At 42.7% G+C, this 25,822-nt stretch overlaps 2 protein-coding genes and 1 non-coding gene across 8 annotated transcripts in view; 2 read left to right on the forward strand and 1 right to left on the reverse strand.

Annotated features, from left to right (window-relative positions):
* Window positions 1-1,578: 1,578 nt before the first annotated feature.
* Window positions 1,579-20,532, forward strand: Tipin (TIMELESS interacting protein). Of its 4 annotated transcripts, none has more exons than XM_076925758.1 (8): window positions 1,579-1,707; window positions 6,570-6,699; window positions 7,549-7,621; window positions 7,830-7,905; window positions 10,909-11,031; window positions 11,255-11,318; window positions 17,185-17,391; window positions 20,119-20,532. In XM_076925758.1, the coding sequence occupies exons 2-8, from the start codon at window positions 6,570-6,572 to the stop codon at window positions 20,256-20,258; spliced, it is 813 nt and encodes a 270-aa protein (XP_076781873.1). In that variant the 5' UTR covers window positions 1,579-1,707; the 3' UTR covers window positions 20,259-20,532. The 4 variants fall into 4 exon arrangements, with proteins under 4 accessions (XP_076781873.1, XP_076781870.1, XP_076781871.1 ...); XM_076925755.1 differs by having other exon boundaries at window positions 1,600-1,707; window positions 6,564-6,699; XM_076925756.1 differs by having other exon boundaries at window positions 1,643-1,702; window positions 6,564-6,699.
* LOC143439453 (small Cajal body-specific RNA 14) lies at window positions 12,628-12,762 on the forward strand. Its single transcript, XR_013107679.1, has one exon.
* Window positions 20,533-22,586: 2,054 nt separating the features above from the next.
* Window positions 22,587-25,822, reverse strand: part of Dis3l (DIS3 like exosome 3'-5' exoribonuclease) — a 34,225-nt gene continuing 30,989 nt past the window's right edge. For all 3 annotated transcript variants that reach the window (XM_076925752.1, XM_076925753.1, XM_076925754.1), the window contains 3 exons: window positions 24,139-24,284; window positions 23,010-23,184; window positions 22,587-22,929 (listed from right to left, as the gene is read on the reverse strand). In XM_076925752.1, the coding sequence (XP_076781867.1) occupies window positions 22,612-22,929; window positions 23,010-23,184; window positions 24,139-24,284 (639 nt within the window). In that variant the 3' untranslated portion in view covers window positions 22,587-22,611. The remainder of the gene's footprint in view (window positions 22,930-23,009; window positions 23,185-24,138; window positions 24,285-25,822) is intronic.

Raw genomic sequence — 25,822 nt, forward strand, 5'->3', positions numbered from 1 at the left:
TTTTATGGTTTTTCGAGACAGGGTTTCTCTGTGTAGCCCTGGCTGTCCTGGAACTCACTCTGTAGACCAGGCTGGCCCCAAACTCAGAAATCCGCCTGCCTCTGCCTCCCAAGTGCTGGGATTAAAGGCGTGCACCACCACCGCCCGGCCACAAACTCATTTTTTAAAAAAGACTTCTTTTATATGTATGGCTTTTACATGTATATACATACATACCCACACACATATAAACATACATAAATACATAAACCATAATATACATACATAAATATACAGAGTGCTTGATGCTCTGGAGGTCAGAAGAGGGCCTCAGACACCTTGGAATTACAGATGGCTGTGTGTCACTGTGTGAGCACTGGAAACCAAACTTGAGTCCTCTGCAAGGAGCAAAAAAAAAATTTTTTTTATTTTTTTTGAGAAAGGGTCTCTTGGACTGGAGAGATGGATCAGGGGTTAAGAGCACTGACTGCTCTTCCAGAGGACCTGAGTTCAATTCCCAGCAACCACACAGTGGCTCACAACCGTAATGGGATCCAGTGCCCTCTTCTGGTGTGTCTGAAGATAGTGATAGCGTAGTCATATACATTTAATTAAAAAAAAAAAGGGAGGGTGGCGCACGCCTTTAATCCCAGCACTTGGGAGGCAGAGGCAGGCAGATTTCTGAGTTCGAGGCCAGCCTAATCTACAGAGTGAGTTCCAGGACAGCCAGGGCTACACAGAGAAACCCTGTCTTGAAAAACAAAAAAACAAAAACAAAAACAAAAACAAAAAACAAAAAACAACAAAAAAACAAAACAAAACAAAACAAAAAAACAAAAGAAGGGAGGGATCTCTTACTGTACCTGGAGGTCATTAGTTAAGCTAGAATGGCTGGCTAGACAGCTGGAGGAATCCTAGTTTTGCCTTCCCAGAACTGGGATTATGGGCGACACCAAGTTGTTTTTTAACCAGGGTAATGGAGATCTGAACTCAGGTCATCATGCTGTGTGGGGAAGTCCTTTACCCTCTGAGGCACCTCCCCAGCCCTGAACTCCCCCGTTTGTTATTGTTTTAACAATGTCTCACCGTGTAGCACTGGATGGCCTGGAACTTGCCTTGTAGACCTGGACTTTAACATCCAGGGATCTGCCTGAGATGAAAGGTATGCACTGGATTCAATACTTTTAAAAGAAAACAGAGAACCTTTTTTTTTTTTTTTTTTTTTTTTTTTGACATATTTCTTTGGGTCTACACTTCTAACCCTAACTACAATCTTTTCCTCATGCCTTTATTTAATTAACAAAATTCATAGTCGTGACATTTTGCTATTCTGAAGAAGCAGTAATTTCCCAGCCAATGTTGCTTCTGTTTTTTGTTGTTGTTTCTGACTGTAGACGCTGCCCTGGAACCTCAGCCTCCGAGTGCTGGAATTCCAAGCGTGCACTATCACACCTGATTTCCACCATTCGGTTCCTAAATCCGGAGACCCGCCTCTGACGTAATAGAGAGCTTAGAGAACGAGAACTCAGAACTTCCTGCTGCTCTAGACGTTCCGGGTGGGAAGGCGGGGCTCCGAGCGCGGTGGGCGGGGCCCAGACCCGTAGACCCCGCCCACGCACCTGTGCGTATCCTTGGCGCCAAATTTCCCAGCACTTCTCGCGGAGCGGCGTCCCGAGTCTCGCGAGAAGCGTTGTTGGCGCGCTTGGCGGCGGCCGCCGTCTGGGTAAGGTGAGACCGGTCTCTGCAAGGGCAGCTTTGGAAGCAGCGGCCGCGCTGCAAGCCCGGCGCCGGGGCGCGGGCGGTGGGGTCGTGCACGGGAGCCAGGCGGAAGCCGGGCTGAGGCGGAGCGGGCGGAGCGGCGGGAGGCGCCCGAGGGTCCGGAGGATGGCGGCGCCTTCACGGCGCGCACCGACCTGCGCCGAGCTTCGGGACTGAGGATGTGGGAGGATGAGAAGAAGGCGCGAGAGGAGGGAAGGGAGATGTGAGGGTTTTTTTAGGGATGGGGTGAGGAGCATCTGTTTTGACAGCTAGGGAGAAGTACGTTGGGAACAGGTCTGGGGAGGAGTTGTGGGTCGGGTGAATGTGTTACCCATACTGCTCTGGGGCGGGGGTTGAGGACCAGCAGGGGAAATAGAGGCATGCTCGCTAATGCCTAAAACGTTGTGTGACAGCTGTCCAGGAGAGAAGGAACATCTGCTTCTTCACAGACACTAAGAGAAGCCTGCGTACTGACTGATAAGCCCCGCCTCCCGGTGCTGTGCTGCGTGTTTGTTTTGCTGGTTATTGTCGTTTTAAGTCCTGTTTTCAAACTCCCTTTAAAATGGGACTGAATGTACTTACTAGGTGTTTGGAGGTTGAGGATGCTTGTTCTGGGTCTAGAACCCAGGCCAAAGCGTCTGAGGTAGAGCTATAAACTCTAGCCCTTGGTTTCCAAATTTAATGGATAATGAAACTTACTCAAAAGACTTAGCAGTTTAATATCAGGAGCCTGTACTTTTTTTTTTTTTTTTAAACATATTTGTGGTCACAGAGATTTAGAACTGGGGGCAGCTAGTAAAGTAAATGAGGTGCTTGGGGAACAAGCCTTACTGAATTTGATCCCCTGGATCTCATGTAAAGGTGGAAGGAAAGAACTGCCTCTACAGAGTCGTCTGTAGTTTGATACTTCGGGGTTCTTTCTTCTACCTTTCCCTACCCTTAATCTACACTTTCAACCCCCTAACAAAGAGAAAAACAAGGACAGAGAGAAAGGGGGGCAACGTCATTATCCTGCTTGCTTGCCAGGGGTGTCAGTTTCCTTGAGGCACCATCACCATATGTAATTTCCTGTCTTTACGCACCACTCCTTAACAAACCACGACCAACAGCAAGCAATCAACCCCGGCCTTTATATACCCTCTGAAAAGTCCCCAGAATTCTAAACAGCCCACAAGCGCAGAAGCTATGTGCAGTTAGCAGAATCACCCCCACTGTTAGAGCATGAGGTGAGATATGTCTGCTGATGTGGACAATCTGAAGCAGCCAGTTCTCATACCAGGATTTAAAACGAAAACATATTTCTGTGCTTTTTTTTTTTTTTTTTTTTTTTTAAAAAAAAAGAAACCAAAATTCCAAAATTGTCATTATAGGTTGTTCTTTGACCTCCCCCATGGCACACAATACACCGATATGTACACACAACAACATAAATTAAAAAAAAATAATAAATTTAACAGTTTGGGGGTGTTTTAGATGTGTTCTAAGTATAATATCTTTAGTTTTTTTTTTTTTTTTTTTTTTTTTTTTTTTTTCAAGGCAGGGTTGTTTCTTTGTGTAGTCCTGGCTGTCCTGGAACTCACTCTGTATGTAGACCAGGCTAGCCTCGAACTCAGAAAGAGCCTCTGCCTCCCAAGTGCTGGGATTAAAGGCGTTCCCCACCACCGCCCAGCCTTGTTTTTCTTTTTTAAGATTTATTTTTTTATGAGTATGCTGTCACTGTCTTCAGACACACCAGAAGAGGGCATCAGATCCCATTACAGATGGTTGTGAGCCACCATGTTATTTATCAATACACTGTAGCTGTCTTCAGACACACCAGAGGATGGCATCAGATCCTATTACAAATGGTTGTGAGCTACCATGTGGTTGCTGGGGAATTGAACTCAGGACCTCTGGAAAATCAGTCAGTGCTCTTAACCACTGAGCCATCTCTCCAGCCCTGAGATTTTTAATTAAAGATAGGAGTTCTCATGTAACCCAAGCTGGTCTGAGGTTGGCCCAGCCACATAGCTGAAGATAACAAATTTCTGATCCTCTTGTCTCTTTCTGAGGGCTGGGATTTTACAAGTCCATGCACTCCCCGCACCCCCAAGGTAGTTTATGGGTTACTGGGAATTGAACTCATGGCTTTGTGGATTCTAGCCAAGCCCTCTACTTAGCCTACAGCTGTATTGTATGTTCCCTGTGTGTTCCCTGACTGGCCTTCTGGTTCTTACTGTAGACTCTTTTGAGTGTTAAGACTACAGTTCCTGGCTTGGAATTCTTTTTACATTCCTTTCCTCAGCAAATGTATATTGAGCACTTGTTGTGTATCAGGTTTTGGGACATAGTGTTCGTGAAACAACAAAGAGACCTGCCTGATTTTTGTCCTGAGAGAGTCACAATCAATATAGGAGACTAACATTAAATAAATAAAGCCTAATAGAGAAATGGTGATTCCTATAAAACCTCTGCATGGTACTGTTAATTCCTGTAAAAGAATTCTGGGCCATCAAGATGACTTGTCAGGGAAAATGCTTGCAGTACAAATCACTTTGTACTTGGGAGGCAGAGGCAGGCGGATTTCTGAGTTCAAGGCCAACCTGGTCTACAGAGTGAGTTCCAGGACAGCCAGGGTTACACAGAGAAACCCTGTCTTGAAAAATAAAATAAAACAAAAAGAAAAAAAGAGAGAGATAGGTTTTCCTGATGAGGTAATGGTTAACATTTGAGAAAACTTAGGGGTCAGGGAAGAGCTTTCAGAATGCATGCAATGTCAGCACTTGGGAAGTAGAAGCAGGAGGTCAGGAGCTGGAGGCCAGTTTGGCCGTTATATAAGACCCTCTTTTCAAAATACAAAAGTAGGGTTTGGTGGGGGTAAGGGATTTACTGTTCTTGAAAAGGACCTGGGTTCTGGTCCCACCACCTACACCACCACTGAAAACTGCTTGTAACTCTAGTTTCTGGGGAATACATCACCCTTTTGCTTCTTTGAACATGTACACATGCATATTGTACATATAGACAGACAAACACAGAGGTGTAAGGCTCTAGTCCTAGAACTAGGGAGACAAAGATAGGCAGATTTCTGGGTTTGAGGCCAACCTGGTCTACAGAGCAAGTTCCAGGCCTTCCATGAAGACAGAGAAACCATGTTTTGGGGAAAACAACAACAAAAAACAAATAAACAACTTTGTATGAAACAAACAAACATCCAGGTTCTTGACAGTGGAAATGGCTCTTTCAAGGAGTTTGAAAAGAGAGGGTGAAGTTGGCATTATATAAATTTCATTCTTTTTTAAAGAGTCTCATGGTCCAGGCCAGCTTTGAACTGCTATGTAGTCAAGACTGACCTTGAGCTCCTGGTTATCTTTTAAATGCTGGGATTACAGGTGCCACTATGCCTGGCAAAAATTATATTAAGATCTGTGTATTTTAAAGCCTATTTTTTCCTACTGAGTTTTTTCTTCTTCTTTTTGAGACTGTCTAGCTGTCCTGGAACTTGCTATGTAGACTGTACCACCTCAGCTCAGAGCCTCTCCCCTTGTATTAACGTGTTCACCATTACATCCAGCTACATTGGATCTTAAACTGAATTTTAGCATGATGTCAGCTTTATATTCTCAAAAGTTCAATCCAGCTGTAGTGAGAATTCATTGAAAGAGGCAGAAGTGAATGGAAATAATGGTGTGCTTGAAATAAGCAAGAAGTATTGTGAAGTGGTGTCGAGATAAGGACAGATATTAAAGGAATATTTAGGAAATTAAATGGACAGGTTATATTGAATATAGGAAGGAAGTGTCAAAGATAACTTGTCTTTAACTTGAACAGCTTGATGGGTGTCACTCACTGAATCAAGGGCATTTAGAAATTCAGTGTTGAGGCTGGAGAGATGGCTCAGCAGTTAAGAGCACTGACTGCTCTTCCAGAGGTCCTGAGTTCAATTCCCAGCAACCACATGGTGGCTCACAACCATCTGTAATGGGATCTGAGGCACTCTTCTGGTGTGCGTCTGAAGATAGCTACAGTGTACTCATTCACATAAAATAAATAAATAAATCTTTTTAAAAAATAAATAAATCTTTTTAAAAAAAATTCAATTTTGTAGCCAGGTGGCAGTGGCTGTGGCGGTGGCAGTAGTGCACACCTTTGATCCCAGTACTCAGGAGGCAGAGGCGCAGAGGCGAAGAGGTGAAAAGACGCAGAGCAGAGGCAGACTGATCTCTGAGTTTGAGGCCAACCTAGTCTACAGATCAAGTTCTAGGACAGATAGACAGGGCTACACAAAGAAATCTTGTCTCTATCCCCCCTATCTGCAGTTCACCAGAAAAGATTTTAGTTTTGTGTATGAGTTAATAAACACCCTTGAGACGGTTGAAAGCTGCAAAATGGACAATAGGAATCTGCAGCCCCCAAATATGGTCTAGGTTGGAAGAATCAAAATTAATAAATCCGGGGGCTGGAGAGATGGTTCAGTGGTTAAGAGCACTGGCTTAACCTCTTAACCAGACCTGGGTTTGATTCCCACCTATAACTGTAACTTGAATTCCAGTGGTATAATGTCTTCTGGTCTTCACAGGCACTGTATGCATGTGGTACACAGACATACATGTAGGCAAAACACCCGTGTAAACAGACATTAAAAAACATGTAGGGTCTACATTGTAACTCAGTTCTGATTAGTCATTTTCCTTCATATTATCTTCTCTACTTTTTAGAAATCTTGTATTAATTAGAAATGTGGTTTAAGTGACTGTAACATGGCTTTCACTGTGGATGGAACTAGATTGTGTGCTAGGAAGACTGTTTTGGCTGGATTAAAAAAAACTTTTTTTTTTCTCCTGGAGGAAAAGATGTTAGAGCAAGAAGAAAATGGCCTGTTTGAAATACCAGATTATGAACATGTACAGGATGAAACTTTTCCTCCCTTCCCTCCTCCGGCCTCTCCAGAGAGAGATCCTGCAGAAGGTGAACCTGATGAAGGTCTGTACCAAGAATTCCACAAAAGTGCCCTTTAATTTGTTTGTTGGTTTTTGTTTGTTTGTTTGTTTTTAAGCAGGATTTCTTCATAGCTCAGTCTGTCTTGTAGACTCTGGTAGCTTCAAATTCAGACATGTAACTGCCTTTACCTCTCAACCAAGCTTGGTTGGTTGTTTGTTTTTAAGACAAGAGGTAGCTCACAGTATATCCCAGACTAGCCTTGCTCTGGCAATCCTGCTGTAATGTCCCACATAGTTATGTGTCCGATTAGCTTAGAAATGATACATTTTGGGCTGGTGAGATGGCTCAGCGGTTAAGAGCACTGACTGCTCTTCCGGAGGTCATGAGTTCAAATCCTAGCAACCACATGGTGGCTCACAACCTTTCGTAAAGAGATCTGATGCCCTCTTATGGGGTGTCTGAAGACAGCTACAGTGTACTTATATATAATTAATAAAAATTTAAAAAACAAAACTTTGGGCTGGAGCAAGAGGGAGAAGGGGTTGGGATGGGGGGAGAAATGATACATTTTGCAAATAAGGTTTGAATTAAAAAAAAATTATTGGCTGGGTGGTGGCGGCACATTTCTTTCTTCAGTCCCAACACTTGGGAGGCAGAGACAGGAGGATCTCAGTGAGCTTGAGGCCAGCCTGGTCTACAGAACAAGTTACAGGACAGCCAAAGCTACACAAAGAAATCCTGTCTCAAACAAACAAAAAAACAAACAGAAATAACTATATTTACTGTGTGTATCTGAGTGTATGTGAGCACACACAGGTGCTACTGTGTGAGCATATGGAGATCAGAGGAGCGTTTGTGAGGACTAAAGTTTGGTCTGTTTACTCGGATCAGGGAGTGGAGCACCTGTTCCTGTCCCGCCAAAGAGAACAGTGAGAAGGAATCTACCTAAGCTAGATGCTACGAGGTATGGGCATATACGCTGATACATTTATAGATTCTACACAGTCAGTGTTTTTCTTCTATTACAAGCTTTGGTGGGTGATTTGGAGATCAGATAGGGTTCTGTAAGGATTTTTTCTCCTTTAAACATTTTCTAATTTAGGAGGAAAAATTTTTTTATCATGGTCTTGGTTTTCACATGGCTAGAAATTCAAAATATATTCTCTTCACAGATTGACTTCAGAGAGAGGTCTTCCAGCCTTAAGGCATGTGTTTGATAAGACGAAATTCAAAGGGAAAGGTCATGAGGTGAGAAATGTCTGATTGATCTTTATTTCTTAGCAATGGGCATTGAGTGAATCCAGAGCGAGTGCTAGAACACTGCTGAACAATACTGCTGGGGTACATCTCAGTCCTGGTTTATTTTAGACTTTTATTCAAAAAATTTTTGAGACAAAGTAGCACTATGCAGCCCTGGCTAGCTGTGTTGGTCTTAATAAAATGCCATATAATTAAATGCTTAGTCCTTAGGGAGTAGCAAATTAGAAAGGATTAGAAGGGTTGGGAAGATGTGGCCTTGTTAGAAGTGTGTCACTGAGGTGGGGCTTTGAGGATTCAAAAGCCCATGCCAGGCCCAGTATTGTTCTCTCTCTGCCTGTGGATCAGAATGTAGTTCTTAGCCATTGCTGCAGTGCATGCCACCATGCTCCACCATGCTAGATGATAATGACTAGAAGCCTTTTAAACTGTTACTGAGACACACCCTCATCCCACCCCACAGACTCTTACATGCTTTCTTTTGTAAGAGTTACCTTTACCTTGGTCATAGTGTCTTTTCACAGCAATAAAACAGTGACCGATAGTCTCAGAGATCTGTTTGCCTTCGTCTGCTTCCCAAGTGGTGGGAATAACAGTGCCCACACCTACGTAGCAGCTGTGCAGCTTGGTCTTCACGTGGGTCCCAAACAGCTGGAGCACAGGGACTATCCCAAAAGCTGTTGCCTGTACATAGGATATGTTCTTCTAGCTGGGCTGCCTTGTCTGGCCTCTGTGGGAGAGGAAACTTGTAGCCTTGCAGAGACTTGAAGTGCTAGGATGGAGGGATACTTATGAGGGCTCCCACCTGCTCAGAGGAGGAGAGGAGAGATGGAGGAAGAATTGTGGGAGGGGTGACTAGGAGGTGGGTAGTGAGTGGGATGTAAAGTGAATAAGTAAAAAATAAAAACAGGAGAAAGTGAGATGAAAAAAATAACAGTGGAACTAGGTTGATGATGTTCTTAAGAATCTGTGAGTATATCACAGAATATATGTATTCTGAATGTATACTGTTGTTAATCATGACCACTAGAGAAATAGCTTCAGTGATACAGAAAGGGTACTTGGAAGAGTTAAGAGCACGTTCTGTGTAGTTTCACTTTTTTGCCGCCATGATTAACGTGGCTTTAGGACAGTTATGTCTGAGTCTCAGCCCACGTGCATAACATTTACTGTGCTTTATCCTAAGGAGTCTTTTGTTTTAACGTTTCTCAAGACAGGGTTTCCCTGTGCAGCTCTGGCTGTCCTAGAACTCACTTTGAGTCCACAAAGCTGGACTAAATGCAGATCCGCCTGCCTCTGCCTCCCACGTGCTGGGATTAAAGGTGTGTGCCACTATCACCTTACTTTCTTTTTTTCTTTTAATTTTTTTAATTAATTAATTAATTTATTTTATGTATATGAGCACACTGTAGCTGTCTTCATTCATACACACCAGAAGAGGGCGTCGGATCCCATTACAGATGGTTGTGAGCCACCATGTGGTTGCTGGGAATTGAACTCAGGACCTGGAAGAGCAGTCAGTGCTCTTAACTGCTGAGCCGTCCGTCTCTCCAGCCCCAGCACGACCTTAAAGAGTCATTTTTAAGGTTCATTGGGATGAACACTGCTTCTATTGATCATATGTGTCTCTAAGGTACAGCATAATGTTTAGTTGTCTTCTTGCTTATTTTAATTTTGAACTTAAAGTTAATTCTATGTATGTGTGGGTATATGTGTATGGGCTCATATGCTTTCAAAGGACCAAAGGAGAGAGAGAGTGCTTGATGTCTTGGAGTTAGAATTAGAAGCATTTTTGAGATGTCTGAAGTGGGTGCTGGAAACTGAATTCAGACCTCTAGAAGAGCAGTATGTGTTCCTCTTTTTTGTTTTTTGTTTTTTGTTTTTTTAATAGACCAGGCTGGCCTTGAACTCCCAGAAATCTCTGTGCCTCTGCCTCCTGAGTGCTGGGATTAGAGGTATGTGCCACTGAGCTGTCTAGTCAAGGTAAAATTACAGTACCAGCCAACGTGTGAGTGTCGGCTTTGTCAGGTGCTTCTCTTATTTTAACCCTCACAAAGATCCTGTGAGTATATATTCTATGTACTTGAAGAAATAGGCACAGAAAGCTAAGCAATTTGTATTTAAATCTGTTTTCTGTTTTAGGGTCTGTGCTTTTAATCATTCTCCTAGTATATATTATTGCTAACTGAAAAATGAGATATTTTACAGTAAAGGCAGGAATTTATAAGCTTATTAAACTTGATTTTTTTGTTTTTAGTAATTTTTTTTTTTTTTTTTTTTTTGGTTTTTCAAGACAGGGTTTCTCTGTGTAGCCCTGGCTGTCCTGGAACTCACTCTGTAGACCAGGCTGGCCTCGAACTCAGAAATCCGCCTGTCTCTCTCTCCATGGCTTGCTCAGCCTGTTTGTTTTTTTTTTTTTACAGAACTCAGGACCACCGGCCTAGAAATGACTCCACCTGCAATAGATTAGGTCCTCCTACATCAATCACTCATTAAGGAAAAGCCCTCAGGGCTGCCTATAGCCCATTATAATGAGGCATTTTCTCTATTGAGGCTCCCTCCTCTCCAGTGCCTCTAGCTGTGTTGAGTTGACATAAAACTAGCCACAGCCAGCACAGCTACTATGCCTGTGGGTTTTTTGTTTGTTTGTTGTTTGTTTGTTGTTTTTAATGTGGGGCTAGGGATTGTACTCTGGTTCTCAGGCTTATTCCTCAGCCAGTTAACCACACAACTGTCTTCCCAGCACTGTAGTGTTGTTTTCTCCTCTAATTTCTAAAAATCTGCATCTAAATCAAAATCTGTATCCAGCACTCTTTCCCAATGCTTTCTGAGAGTATGATCTTCCAGACCTTTTTCTTTTTCTTTCTAAAAGTTTCTTAGCCTTGCAAATATGACAGCAATGACTTTGGCATTACCTTTAAATGCTAAAATCTGCTGACACGGTCAGCTGTGAGATTGAGTCTTCTGTTCAGCATTTTTATTTTTATGTGTCAGGCTGAAGACTTGAAAACGCTAATCAGACACATGGAGCACTGGGCACACAGGCTATTCCCCAAACTGCAATTTGAAGATTTTATTGACAGAGTTGAAAACCTAGGAAATAAAAAGGAGGTTCAGGTAGGTGTGATCGTCGTGGATGTCATTCACAGTCTGAGTAGTACAAGGATGGGTTTAGTTGAGGTTGAGTTGCTGTGTCGCAGTCTTCTTTTTGAAATCTGTCTCTATAAGACAGGAACACTAATAGTAATTTTTTGAAGTATAGCTCTTTCAGATATGAATAAATGATTGTTCTTTTCCCAACTTACTGATAAAAATGGAAAAAAATGTCTTTTTTTTTCAGACCTGTTTAAAACGAATTCGACTTGATCTGCCTATTGTACATGAAGATTTTGTTAACAATAATGGTAATTACAAGTTTATTCACCTTATTACAAGGTAGCTTTTAGAAATGGGTCTAGCTTGTGTAGGCAGATTATATATACAACTGAAGTCTTAACCTAATATATTTATGTAACTGCAGTGTAGTTAATAGTTATATCTAGAGTTTGGTAAATCTAGAATGTAGTTGTATGTTTGTGTGTGTGTATGTGTGTTTGTGTGTAGTGAGCTCCTATTGGTTAATGTGGGTATAGATTGCAGAGGACAATCTTCCACAACCTTTCACCTTGTCAGTCTCAGGGATCACTCTCATGTCATCAGGCTTGGCAGCAAGTGCCTTTATTTACTGAGACATCTCCTCAGCCCAGTAATATTTATATTTGATACTTGTTTCTTTTTTAGTATTGTAGTTAGCATACCAAAGAATGAGTTTCAGCCAGCTATGGTGGCACATGCCTTTAATCTCAGCACTTAAGAGGGAGCAGTAGATGGATCGTTGTGAGTTGAAGGCCAACTCTGGTACATACTGAGTTCCAGGACAGCCAAGGCTACTTAAAGAGACCTATCTCACTCCCTCCATCTAAAAGAATGTGCTTTACTATGAGATTTCCGTGTGTATATCATTGTAGTTTGTTCAAGTCCATGTTACTTTCCTTGACTCCTTCCCTCTTGAAAGTTACTTCCTAAAAATATGATGGTAGCCTGGCATGGTGGCAAACATGCTCTTAATCCCGGCACTCAGGCAGCAGAGGCAGGCAGAGCGTTCTGAGTTTGAGGCCAACTTGGTCTGTATAAGGAGCTCCAAGGACAGCCAGGACTATGTTTTGAGACCCTGTTTCATGCACACAATCAAAAAACATGATTGTAGTATCATTAGACACATTATAGAAAGTATCTATAAAAGGGGGACATTTTCTAGCGTATTGTTTGTGTGCTTGTGTGCCGTGGCATATGTGTGGAAATCTGGACAACTTCTAGAGTTAGTTTTTCCATTATGTAGGTTCCAGGATTGAACAAAGGTCATGAACTTACTGACTTCACTGGTATTTTCAGTTCTTGTCTGTACAAATATATATTAGAGCGTTCATATGTGTAGAAACCATTAGAAAAACTGGCTCTGGGAAATCAGGTGGAATAGTTGATGAACATTTCCATTTCACTGAATGTGTAGACTTGAGCTGTCTGTTTTCCCACCCCTTGAGAGGTGGAAGGAGGAGACTCAGAAGTTGACGGCCATCCTCGACTAGATGGTGAATCTGAGGCTTACTTGGTTTATACAAGACCCTGTTTAAAAGAAAACCCAAAAAACCAGATCCGTGATTTAGGAAGACCTGTGTGACTGTACCTGGTATTGATTGCACTGTTAGTTGTACAGTGCAACCGTAGACAGTCACATACATCAAAACAGATGGTTCCTGCCGACAGGGTCTGTACAGTTGTCAGATTTTCTGTGCGATGGCTCCATACATAAAGACTTTAAAGACTTTTAAACATGTATGTTTATTTATGTGTGCATCTGTATGTGGGTATGTGAATGTGTGAGTGCAGTTACCCAAATACTGGAGCTGGGTTTATAGGAAGTTGTGAGCTGCCTAACATGGATGCTGGGAACCAAACTGTGGTCCTTTGTAAGAGCAGCAAGTGCTCTTAACCACTGAACTCTCTAGACCCTGGACTTAGTTTAACTAGTAATGTACATGCTGAGTGATAAATAATAAGCACCACACGGAATCTTACTGTTTCAGTCAGGGGTTCCCAACCTCGGCAGTGCTGCAGTCCATCACCTCATGTGATGTAGTGCTGACCCCCAACCATACAGTTATTTTTGTTACTAGTTCATAACTGTATCTTTACTACTGTTGTGAATCATAATGTAAAATATCTGTGTTTTCTGATGATTTTAGGCAACCCCTGTGAAAGGGTTGGTGGACACTCCCCTCTGATCCATAGGTTTAGAGCCACTGGTTTAAGTAGTCTGGGATTTTGAATTCTTTTAAAAGATGGTATTTATTAATGGTATACAATTTGGCACATGTCAAAATAATTACTATGGTATGAAACACCGGAGCCTCTATCCCTGGGTTGGTAGATTTACTGAGCAGCACTTTTCTTGAGCTGTTTACTATTGTGCTGAAGGCTCGAGGATCAAAGATGAATAAAGTCAAGCCCCTAAGTTGATAGTGTACAGATTGAGTTAGACAAATGACATCATCAGTAGTTTGACAGGTGTTGTGATTTGTGAGTGAGGTGCAGTGGACACAAGTTATATCAACTGGAAGAAGAAGCTTCATAGAGAAGGTATCACAGGTGTTTTTATTGAGCAGTAGAGGGCAGCCTAAGGTGGTTTGGGATGTATGCCTCGTACACAGACATACATGAACTTGAGGCATTCAGAAGAATCACGTCGACATGGGAAGCACATAGGAAGGGCTGTAATCAGAGATCTTTATTTTCTTTCATCTTTTGCTTCCTTGTTGGAGGCAGAATCCTGTCTGAAACCTGAGTGCTGGGATTCCAGGTATCTATGTATGTTGAGCAGATAGACCCCAAACAAAATGTGTTTTGGGGTTGGGGAGATGACTCAGTGGATAAAGTGCTTGCTTTGTAAGCATGAGTGCTTGACTTTGGATCACCAGCACCCGTGTAAAAATCAGGGGTAGTAGCATGACATAATCATGACAAAACCCAGTAGAGACAGCAAGGACCTAGGGCTTAACTGGACATCCAGTCTAACTCAGTATTGAGCTCCAGGTTCAGTGAGAGACCTTGCCTCAAAAAATAAGGTGGAAATAATACAGGAAGACACTTGATGTTGACCTTGCCTCCAGACAAACATGTAGATATAACATCCACACACAGACTGTTTGAGTATTTAATTAATCTTACTAATATGTGTTTTTATCTTAATATAAAAATCTTATTTTTTAAATCAAAAATATATTACTGTACAACTCTAAAGTAAGCACAGTGTGATTGAGTAATTCCTCCACAAGTCTGAGGTTGGGGTTTGGGCTGGGGCTGGTGTTTAGCAGGTAAAGGTGCTTGTCACCCTTCCTGACAACCAGAGTTTGGTCCCTGGGGTCCACTGGTGGAAGGAGAGAACCAACTCCTATGACTTGCCCTCTAACCTCCATAGGTGTACCATGGAATGCATGTGCACACGCATAAATACCCACCCACACGTGATAAATAAATGTAACTTAGAAAGTTAATATTTGCCGGGCGATGGTGGCGCACGCCTTTAATCCCAGCACTTGGGAGGCAGAGGCAGGCGGATTTCTGAGTTCGAGGCCAGCCTGGTCTACAGAGTGAGTTCCAGGACAGCCAGGGCTATACAGAGAAACCCTGTCTCGAAAAACCAAAAAAAAAAAAAAAAAAAAAAAAAAAGAGAGAGTTAATATTCAATAGAATGATTTGAAAATAGGACTAGATTAACTTTTCAAGTTTTGGTTTTACACACAAGGATGCACATACCCAAATAGAAATTAGAATCCTGGGCTGGAGAGATGGCTCAGCAGTTAAAAGTGCTGACTGCTCTTTCAGAGGTCCTGAGTTCAATTCCCAGCAACCACATGGTGGCTCACAACCATCTGTAATGGGATCTGGCGCCCTCTCTGGTGTGTCTGAAGACAGCTACAGTGTACTCATATAATAAATAAATCTTTAAAAAAGGTTGACAATAACATATTTCAAAGAAATTAGAATCCCATGAACTGTGCTTACTCTCTCATTTCTTTGACCTACCCGCCCTCCCTCCCTCCCTCCCTCCCTCCCTCCCTGCCTGCCTTCCTTTCTTCCTTCCTCCTTCCCTCCCTCCCTCCCTCCCTCCCTCCCTCCCTCCCTCCCTCCCTCCCTCCCTCCCTTCCTTCCTTCCTTAGGACTAAGTATTGGACTAGCACTTTGTATATGGCAAGCACTGCTATTGAGCTATTCTCTCCTCGCCCTTCTTTTTCTTGAGATAGTCTTTCATTCTGTGGCCTGGGCTGGCCTGGGACTTATTGTGTAGCTTAGACTGGCCTTGACTTTGGTGGTTGTTTTTCTCCAAATGAATAGGGCATTAGATTAGATGTTCTCTATCCCCCAGCAATAGTTTCTTTGTGTAGTGTTGGCTGTCCTGGAACTCACTCTGCAGACTGGTCTTGGCCCTTCAACTCAGAGATCTGCCTGCCTCTGCCTCTCCAGTACTGGATGGGTGGCACCACTGTCACCTCAATAAGGTTCCCCCTCTCCCCTTCCCTTCCCTTCTCCCTCTTGCTCTGGCCTCCCTCGCTCCAGTCCAAAGTCCACTGTAGCTGTCTTCACACACCCATATGAGGGTATCACATCTCATTAAAGATGGTTTGTGAGCCACCATGTGGTTGCTGGGATTTGAACTCATGACCTCTTGAAGAACATGACCTCTTGACTGCTGAGCCATCTCACCATCCCAAATTTTTATATTTCTAATAGATCAATTGTCAGTCAAGTCAGTCTTCTGCCTTAACGTTGCAGTAGCTTCTTATTTTCTCAAGAGTAAAACCTGTAATTTTCCCTGGATAAGAATAGTTTTCTTTTCCTCTTCAAATTGTGCTGAGATATCAACTCATTTAAAATCTTCCTGACTACTCTGTTCATTACTCGTTCTCCTGCTGCTGTTTCCTCTTGTTTCTTTCTTTTCTTTTCTTTCCTTTTTTGTCTATTTGAGATGGGTTTCTCTCTATTCCTGGCTGTTTTGTGGATCTCCCAGGTGCTGGGATTAAAGGCTCATGCCATTTAAAAAAAAAAAAAAAAAAAGACAGCATCTGAAGCCAGGTGGCAGTTGAGGTGGTGGCCAGCACTCTGGAGGCAGAGGCAGGCAGATCTCTGAGTTCAAGGCTAGCCTGAGCCGGGCAGTGGTGGCGCATGCCTTTAATCCCAGCACTTAGGAGGCAGAGGCGGGTGGATTTCTGAGTTCGAGGCCAGCCTGGTCTACAGAGTGAGTTCCAGGACAGCCAGGGCTACACAGAGAAACCTTGTCTCGAAAAAAACCAAAAAAGAAAAAAAAAAAAAAAAAAAAAAAAAAAAAAAAAAGGCTAGCCTGATTTACAGATCAAATTCCAAGATAGCCAGGGCTACGTAGAGAAACCCTATCATGAAAGAGAAAACCAAGCCAAAAAGTCAGGATCTCAAGTAACCCAGGGTAGCTTTAAACTTGCCAGGTAGTAGAACCTTGAATTTCTTATCCCCCTGCCTCTACCTCTGTCTGGTATACTGGAATTACAGGTTTGTACTACCAAATTTAACTTATATATTTTTTTTTTGTTTGTTTTTTTTTAAAGATTTATTGATTTTACACAATGAGTACATTGTCATTGTCTTCAGACATACCCGAAGAAGGCATCAGATCCATTACAATGGTTGTGAGCCACCATGTGGTTGCTGGGAATTGAACTCAGGACCTCTGGAAGAGCAGTCAGTCAGTGTTCCTAACCTCTGAGCCATCGTTCCAGCCCCTATATTTTGGTTTTTGAGACGGGGTCTAAAGCTGACTTTGAGCTCACCACTGATAATGGTCCCTAGCCTCTATCTTCCAAATACTGGGATTACAGGAGTTTTTGACCACACCAAGTTTATACAGTACTGGAGACCAACCCAGGGCTTTGTGCTTGCTATACCAGCTGAACTATCTTCCCAGCTCTTTTACATGTCCATGTGATGTAACATGCAGCTTACTATAAGATATAAGAGTAATTTGTAATTTTTTTTTTTTTTTTTACTTGAATCAGCCAGTGCTGGCCACACATTCTTGTACCTCACGAATGGTTTCTTCAGGTCAGGCCACTTGAACACTTCTTCAGTTGAATGTTGTGTAAGTTCTTTCTCCAACTCATCTCCTATTGCAGTTGTATTAACTTTGTGTTTTTTCCCAAACAGATGACGCTGAGGAAACTAATAACCTCGATGTAACGGCTCCTGGATTTGACCCCTTTCTGACAAGTTCATCTGACAGCAAGACGTTGGCTTCTGAATCAAATAGAAGCCTAACAGAAGAGCAGCAACAGAGAATTGAGAGAAACAAACTGCTGGCCTTGGAAAGAAGGCAGGCAAAGCTACTGAGTAATAGCCAGTCCCTAGAAAATGGTAAATTTTACGTTGGTTTTTATGAGCTACCATATAATATCAAGGGCATGTTAGAAATTTTAACTTCTTTACTATCTCTTGAAATAATACCTCTAGGAATAGAAAAGTGGTGTTAAGTTTATGCATGTATATATTTTAGAGAGCGTGTCAGCGTCTGTGTGCTTGCCATTTGGAATCCTTAAAGAATGTCTACGATGGTTTACTGGGAAACTTCCTCATAGTGCCACTATATTAACAGTATATTCTCTGCTTCTTACCTAAAGTACTTTACATGTATTTTTAGGATCATACTTACGAAGATTATTATTACGGAATCAATACATTGTAGTTCTGGGGATTGAACCCAGCACTGTACACATGCTAGGCAGGCACTGTATTATTGAGCTACACAGGGTCTCACTGGGTTGCCCAGGCTAGCCTTAAACTAATTCTATAACCTAGTCGAGCCTTGAACTTGCCTTCTCTTTCCTCAGCCTCTTGAGAGCTCAGATTACAGGCCTGCACTGCTGCACCAGCTTGTGAGAACAGTAATGCAGTGTCTACTCACTGAGGACTAGCAGTCAGTTTCTGTGATGTAGATGGGGCACTAAAATGGTCTCTTAGGGATGGCAGACACTGAGATTGAAACGGGCTTGAACAAGCTGAATACGCACTCTTTCACTGAACTGTATCCTCAACCCTTCCTTGAATTTTTACTTTGACTTTAGGTCTTCTTAAGTTACACAGTTAACTTTCCTTTTATCCACTTGATGGTCTTCTGCCTCAGCCTCCTAAGGTGACGGGCACAGGTGTGCTGTGCACTCGGCTGCTGCAATGCTCTTTACTACATCGTCCTGGTTCTCTGAGCGGTACTTTTTATAGTTGACGTATCTGTGGTGTCTCTTTCCCAATTTAAAAATTGCCTTAAACTTCCTGTCTTTATTTCATTATTTTTGGTATCTAAAGTTGGACCCAAATCCTTATGCATATTAATGCCTTTGTTCTATTCCAGACTGTACCCCAGCACAGATTTGCTGGGTCTTTTTGCTTGTTTGTTTGTTTGATTTTTTAAACAAACTGGGTTCAGAACAGAGATACTATATTTTATTTTTTTAATTATGTGTCTAATATATATCTGATTATATGTGTGTGAGTTTAGGTGCCCAGAGTTATAGGCTGTTGTAAGCTGCCCATTGTGGGTGCTGTGAATTGAACTCAGGTCTTCTACAAGAGCAGAATATCTTAACTCCTGAGCCATCTCTTCATCCTTGAAACTGTATTTAAATTTTTGTAGATTGATTTATTTACTCATTCATTCATTAATTCATTCAGTGTATACAAATGTTTTGCCTGAATAAAAGCACTTGCTGCTCCTACAGAGGACCTGAGTTTTGTTCTTTGCACCCACATTGTGTGGTTCACAATAACTTATAACTGCAGTTTTAGGAGATCCAATGCCCTTTTCTGGCCTCCTTGGGCACCTGCACATGTGTGCATACAGATAAATAAAAATAAAAAAGAACTATAGTAAGGAGATACTGTGTTGTTATAACTGTCTCATCCAGCCGGGCAGTGGTGGCACAAGCCTTTAATCCCAGCACTCAGGAGGCAGAGGCAGGGGAAGCTTTTGTGAGTTTGAGGCCAAGCTGGTCTACAAAGTGATTTCCAGGATAGACAGGGTTGTTACACAGAGAAACCTTGTCTTGAAAAACAACAGAACAAAAATAATGATAAAACACCTAAAAAAAGAACTATAGTAAGTAAATGCCATGTCATGTCTCATCCAGCTGGGCAGTGGTGGTGGACACCTTTAAACCCAATACTTAGGAGGTAGAGGCAGGTCTCTGTGAGTTCCAGGCCAGACTGGTACACAGCGCAGGTTCTGACCTCAAGGAGCTCCTGTGGTCATGTGCATACACCTACACAGGAGCTGAAGGGGTTGGCATGGCTCCAGCTGCCTGTGTAGCAGAGGATGGCCGTACCTGGCATCACTAGGAGGAGTGGCCCTTGGTCCTGTGAAGGCTCGATGACCCAGTGTAGGGGAATGCCAGGGCACTGAGGTGGGAGTGGGTGGGTGGATGGGGGAGCACCCTCATAGAAGCAGGGGGAGAGGGGATGAGATAGGGGGTTTGCAGAGGGGAAACCGGGAAAGGGGATGTTTGAAATGTAAATAAATAAAATATCCCACCCCCCAATCATATGAAATTGTCGTGATGGATAGCAGTGGCTTCTTACCATCTCAGAGCTCACCTGACAATGGGATTTAAGACTCATTTTCTGTTTATAAATTTTCCTAAATACAAATAAGGATTTTAAGGTTTCTTTTTCTTCAGACAGGGTTTTAAGTGCTAGGATCAGCAGGCGTATCTCATGATCTCTGGCTTAAACCTTCTTTACTGTCACTCACTTTGATGTAAAAAATGAGAGATTACATTTGAGTAAGAATGAAAAGTTTGGATATAATATTTCGGGACACTTTTGTCTGTGAAGCGCTAGGACTTGAATCCAGGCCTCATGCTTGCTGGTCTGAATAGATTCTACGATGGAGCTGCACATTCCCCAGGACCCTTGGCATTTTAAGTGTGCCTTTATGCATGTGTGAAAAACTGGTTTATATTTAGACTTAGTTATCATAATTAGGTGATTATAGATTTGATTTCTATCAAGTAAGCTTCTGGAGAGATTTGTATTTATCAAGATTGGATCAGTTGTTTATAATGGGTAATAATGATTTGATTTTTCTCTCAGACGTGACAGTTGAGGAGAGCGCTACTGGCGAGGATGAGGAAGGGCCACGTGGATTAAACAGAGACACTGCTGATGGCCCACGGGATACTCCTTCTGCCAGTGCACATGCAGAGGAGACACAGCTGGACCCTCCTAACTGAGACTGATCTAGAACAGTACAGTCGTCAACCCTCTACAACAGAATCCTACAAGACTTCTGTGGATTCCTGCTTAAAATGCAGCGACTCTTTAAATTGTTTCTTACTTATTTTAGTAAGCCTATTTATTATTTTTGGTGACCTGTATAAGTCTGACTTTATAAGCTGTTTTGTAGTTTGCATTGAATTCTTACTGAATTGGGTAATGATTTAAAATGTAAATATGCACCGACTGTTAGGTCAGTTTTTATAAAGAAATAAATTATTTTGTAAACAACTCTCAGGATTTGAGTTTCTCACCATGATTTAGTTATACAATTTAAAGTTTTTGCTGAAGTGGTTAAGGATCTTGATTATTTTGTGAGACTTACTCATTACATTGTCCTGGCTGGTCTGAAATTAGAGTCAGTGTCCTGCCTTTTTTGCCTTCACTGCTAGGACAGCTGTACATCATCTGGTCTTTCCTTTCATATCATGATTGGACAGTGTGTCTCACTACAACCTCAGCTGGTTTGAAGACTGCCTTGTGTTGGGATTAAAGGTGTGAGCCACAGTGCCCATCTTGCTGCAAGAGTCACTTTAATGTTGATACTGCCTCCCCATTAATGATGGTAGGCAAGCTCAGAGAACGTTGCAGGGTGAGAATGTGCTGGAGGGCCTGTTTAGGGTGTATAAGACCATGGGTGTGAAACTCCATCGCTCCAGAAAATAGGACGCTCCTCCATGTTGCTGACTTGTTGGTGAGAAACTTGGATAGTACTGTGAGGGACCGTGTGTACAGGATCATATGAAACCTGTCCGTTGGCAGAGAGGATTCTGAGTATTGGGAAGCATGTATATGCCAGCAATATTTAGGAAATAAAGATTTGGGGATGATGCCTTGGAGGCTGGAGGTGATGGGGCCAGATGGAGAGAGAGCCTGACTGGAGTTTTTGCTTGTTTTGTGAGCTTGGTGGAGGGGCTAACTAGAGCTGAGAAAGCACCATGTTTTATGGTCTACTTCATGGCAGCATATTCTCATGAGTTGGGGGAAAAGACTGAAGACCGGAGGGAAAGGGTGATGATGGTTCTATGGTGACTTAGTTTTAAGCCAGGATAGGTGACATCTTGGACTGACATCAGGTAAATTGGGAATAACAAAGATGTTTTGAAAAGCCAGGAAGTTGGGCACAGATTGTGTGGATTGGTGTGGGTTTATGGGGACTATCTCATTGATGGGTCAGAGAAGAATGAAGAAGAAGATAGGTCCATTGTTTCGACATTGAACAGCTAGAAGATTACCAGGAAGGTCTGATCAGGGTTCCAGACTCATTCACTGACTGGATTGCAGAAGCGCAGGTGGTTGAGTCTGGGAACACTTCTCTTGGTACCTGGCCATTGAAGGTGCACACAATAGAATTCAAGGGTGGGAAGGGAGTTTGAGGCAAGACTTAGGGTGCAGCCCTCCACTCTTATTGCCCTATCTCCAGCTGGTGCCAGAACAACTGGGAAAGCGTAAATGAATACAAGAATTTTGGAGAAGAAAGGTAGACAGGATCATCTTACCTAAAATGGCTAAAAATTTACCTAATGTTAGAGGGGCCTATGACTCAAACATGTCAATAAAAATTACAAAAGTAAACTTTATTTGAGCTAGACAGTGGTAGGACATGCCTGTAATGTCTGCATGGGGGGGGGGGGGGAGGCGGGGCAGAGGCAGGCAGATCTCTTGAGTTTAAGGCCAGCCTAGTATACCAAGTAACTGCAGGACAGCCAGGGATACACAGTGAAAGCCGGTCTTGAAACACCAAAAAACAAAACAAAACAAAACAAACTTCATTTGAAAGAAATCAATTTGAGGCAAGTGTGGTGGCACACCTTTAATCCAGCAGTGCAGAGGCAAGAGGATCTCAATGAGTAGCTTCCTCTACAAGTGTGTTCTAAGCTAGCCAAGCTACATGGTGAGACCCTCTTAAAAGACTAAGAATTGAGGCAAGATAATTAATTTACTAGAAAGAGACTAACAACCTGCCTTTTACAGCCCCATCACTGTGCACTGTTTTTAGTAGCTAGGCATAGTGTCGCACGCCTTTAACCCCCAGCACTCAGGAGGCAGAGGCAGGTAGATTAAGACCAACCTTGAGTTCCAGGATAGCCATAGTTACATAGTGAGACCCTATCATGAAAAAACAAAAAAAAAAAAAAAAAAAAAAAAAAAAAAAAACCAACAACAAAAACAAGAGAAACTAGTTTGTATAGGGAGCTAGTTCCACTTCTGTGAGAGATGAGAGCATGGTGTGCCTATGTGAAGTACTCAATTTCCTTCAGCTAGAGCATCAAGTGACACAAAACTTAAGTTTGAAAAGGACAAAGCTCTTTAATGACATGGAAGCGTTTCACATTGTGTAACATCCAGAAGAGCAAGGTCCTTGATCTCCTCCAGAAGCGTGTACAGGCTTCTTCCCCTGGTCTGGCAGTATTCTCGATGCTCTTCCTCAATCACCTTGCCTTTGACTTCTTGTGCAAGCTGCGCTTCCTCCACAGACCGGGTTACCTCCTTCACTAACTCGCTCCTGAGCAGCGGGGCGCTCTGATGACACAGTTCTGTGCTTGGGATCATGTATGGTTTGTTGTTTACTATTTCAAGCCTGATTGTATCGGAGTGGCAGCGAGACGCCTGGACAGAGATTCTTACCTGGCACAGAGAATATATGTTACTTTGTCATGCCCTTTTTCCTTTACACTGAAAGCAACATTGAATGTGCACAGACTTACTGTCACATGGTCAAACAGACGAAATGTAACAGACTGCCCTCCAGCTGTGGTAGAGACAATCTCGTTTTGAGATCTCTGTAGGGATCCCGGCTTCCATTCAGAGCTGCCCTCTGGGCCACAGGAGATCACTAAGCCATCTTTGTTCTTCAGATAAGCAGCACCTTTAATCCCAAACCTCAATCATGGACAGGGAGGAAACAGATAATTCGTACTCAGTATGCAGACATTACTATACTTAGCCACTTTTCCTGCGGTTTACCTCAAAAACATTTTTACAAAAACAGATAGGAAACAATACTTTGCTGGCTAAGAAAAGTCCTAAGACTGAGGGATGTGCACCTATATGTGCTTCCAATTGCTCCCTTTATTCCCCGACTGTATATTATACTATATACATACAATATTTTTATGAAGTGTATATATATATATATATATATATATATATATATATATATATATATATGTAGCACTGTATATGTGAATCTATAGAGTTTATTTGAAAAGGTCTCACTGTGTAGCCCTGGCTGGCCTCAAACTCAAGAGGTCTGGTTGTGTTTGCCTCTTGAGTGAGTGATAGGATTAAAGGTTTGAGACACCATAACAAGCTTATATTCTTCTTTTGACATAATGTCTCAGCACAATCTGGCATCAAAACCATTATATAGGGCTGATGAGATGGCTCAGTGGTTAAGAGCACTTCCAGAGGTCATGAGTTCAAGTCACAGCAACCCCATGGTGGCTCACAACCTTTAGGGGGATCTGATGCCCTCTTCAGGTAGGCAGATTACACACACACACACACACACACACACACACACACACACACACACACGCATGCACAAAGCAGAACACTCATACATTAAAATAAAATTTAAAAAGCTATTCTATAGCTGAGGATGACCTTGAACTTCTGATCATCTTGCTTTACAGGCAAGCGTCATCACGCCTGGTTTTATGGGAGGACGGGGATCAAACCCAGCACTCTAGGTGTGTGGCAAGCGATCCACCACTAAGCTATACACCCCCAGTCTAAAGAAATACTTCAGTAAGTTACATATAATGAACATTTGTGTTCAACACTGGTATTGTTTATAGTTTCTTGTTAACCAGTGCATGAGAAGTAACATACCTTGGTATAAATACAAGCACACCGTTTGTTCTAATGGAATAAATAACTCCATCAGCTATGCGGCGCTCCTCGGTTTCCGGGTCTCTGTCTTTGAAGTACAGGCACTGGAAGAGCTCGGTGGACTGCTTCTGAGAACGCTGTGCCGCCTGGAAGAGCCCAAAGCATGACAACAGTTCTTGCCTTCCAGGAGGAAACCCGAGACTCATTCCCACAGAAATAGCTTTTAAAAAGGCAGGATTCAAGTGTGTGGTGGTGGCACCTGCATGTAATCCCAGCACTTGGGAGCTGAGACGGGAGGATCGACTCTAGTTACCCAGAATAAGCCCTTGTTTCAACTAAACCAAAGAAGAAGAGGCAGAGCCATCTGGCCTCAAACACAAAGAGTAGCAGATGAGAAGGAAGACTCAGTGGCAAAGTGCACTCCGTGCAGCCCTTATCACCTGAGTTAATCCCCAGGCCCAAGGAAAGGCTGGGCATGACGACACACATCTGTAACCCCAGTACTAGCACAAGGTGGGAGGTAAAGACAGGAGAATTGGCCAGACGCTCACAGCTGTAGCGGCCAGCTGTCCTGGAGTGCACAGTGCAGCAACAGAAACAAGACCGTCTCTAAAACAGGGTGGAAGGCAGGAACCAACTCTTGAAAGTTATCCTGTGGTATCCACGTGTGCCATTATACACGGATAACTGCTCTGTGTCTGTCTGTCTCTCACACACACATGGATACACAGACTGACGAGATGGCTTAGTGGGAACAACTGCTCTGTCTCTGTCTCTCTCACACACGGATACTCAGACTGATGGGATGGCTTAGTGGTCGAGGGCATTTTAACCTTTAAACCTGACGACCTGAGTTCCATACTGGGATGAAGATGGCTGAAGGTTACCAACTCCCACAAACTATCCTTTGACTTTCAGTTGAATACATACATTCAACATACACATATATGTGTAATTTAAGAAATTTTAAAGATACGAAAATTACTATCTATTATTGCACAGAGATACCCACTATTAAATTACAGACAATGGTAACTTTTTGTTGTTGTTTCTCTTGAGACAGGATCTCACTATTATGTAGCCCTGGGTGTCCTGGAACTCACTATATAAACCATGCTTATCTCCAACTTGCAGAGATCTGCCTGTTTCTGCCTCCTAAGTGCAGGGAGTAAAGGCATCTGCCACCATGCCTGGTGCTCACGGGCGCGCACACACACACACACACACACACACACACACACACACACACACACTCTTGTTAATATAGACCAGGCTAGCCTCCAACTTTAAACTTGTATGTGTTTCAGCCTTCTAAATATTGGGGGTTATACCATATCCAGCTGCTTGACCCTCTATAGGTCTACCTTTTAGGAAAAGATTTCTAATCCATTGTCAAGCCTCTAATGCTAAGCCTGGATTAGTGCACAGAGAGACGATGTGGAGGGTTACTTGAGTTTCCTTAGTGGAAACTCAGCCTGGAAAACACAGTGAGATCTCATCTAAAAATACAAAACAAAACAAAACTGCCAGGCATGGTGGTTAAGAAAGAATACCATATTCCCAGAACTTGGGAGGCAGAGGCCAGACTGGTCTACAGAGTGAGACCCTGTCTCAAAAACAAAGGACAACAACAACAACATCCCCCAAACTCATGTTATCTCAGAACACTTGTGTTAAGAGTACT

This window comes from Arvicanthis niloticus, chromosome 26 (genome assembly GCF_011762505.2).
Source record: "Arvicanthis niloticus isolate mArvNil1 chromosome 26, mArvNil1.pat.X, whole genome shotgun sequence".
NCBI classification, from domain to species: Eukaryota; Metazoa; Chordata; class Mammalia; order Rodentia; family Muridae; genus Arvicanthis; species Arvicanthis niloticus.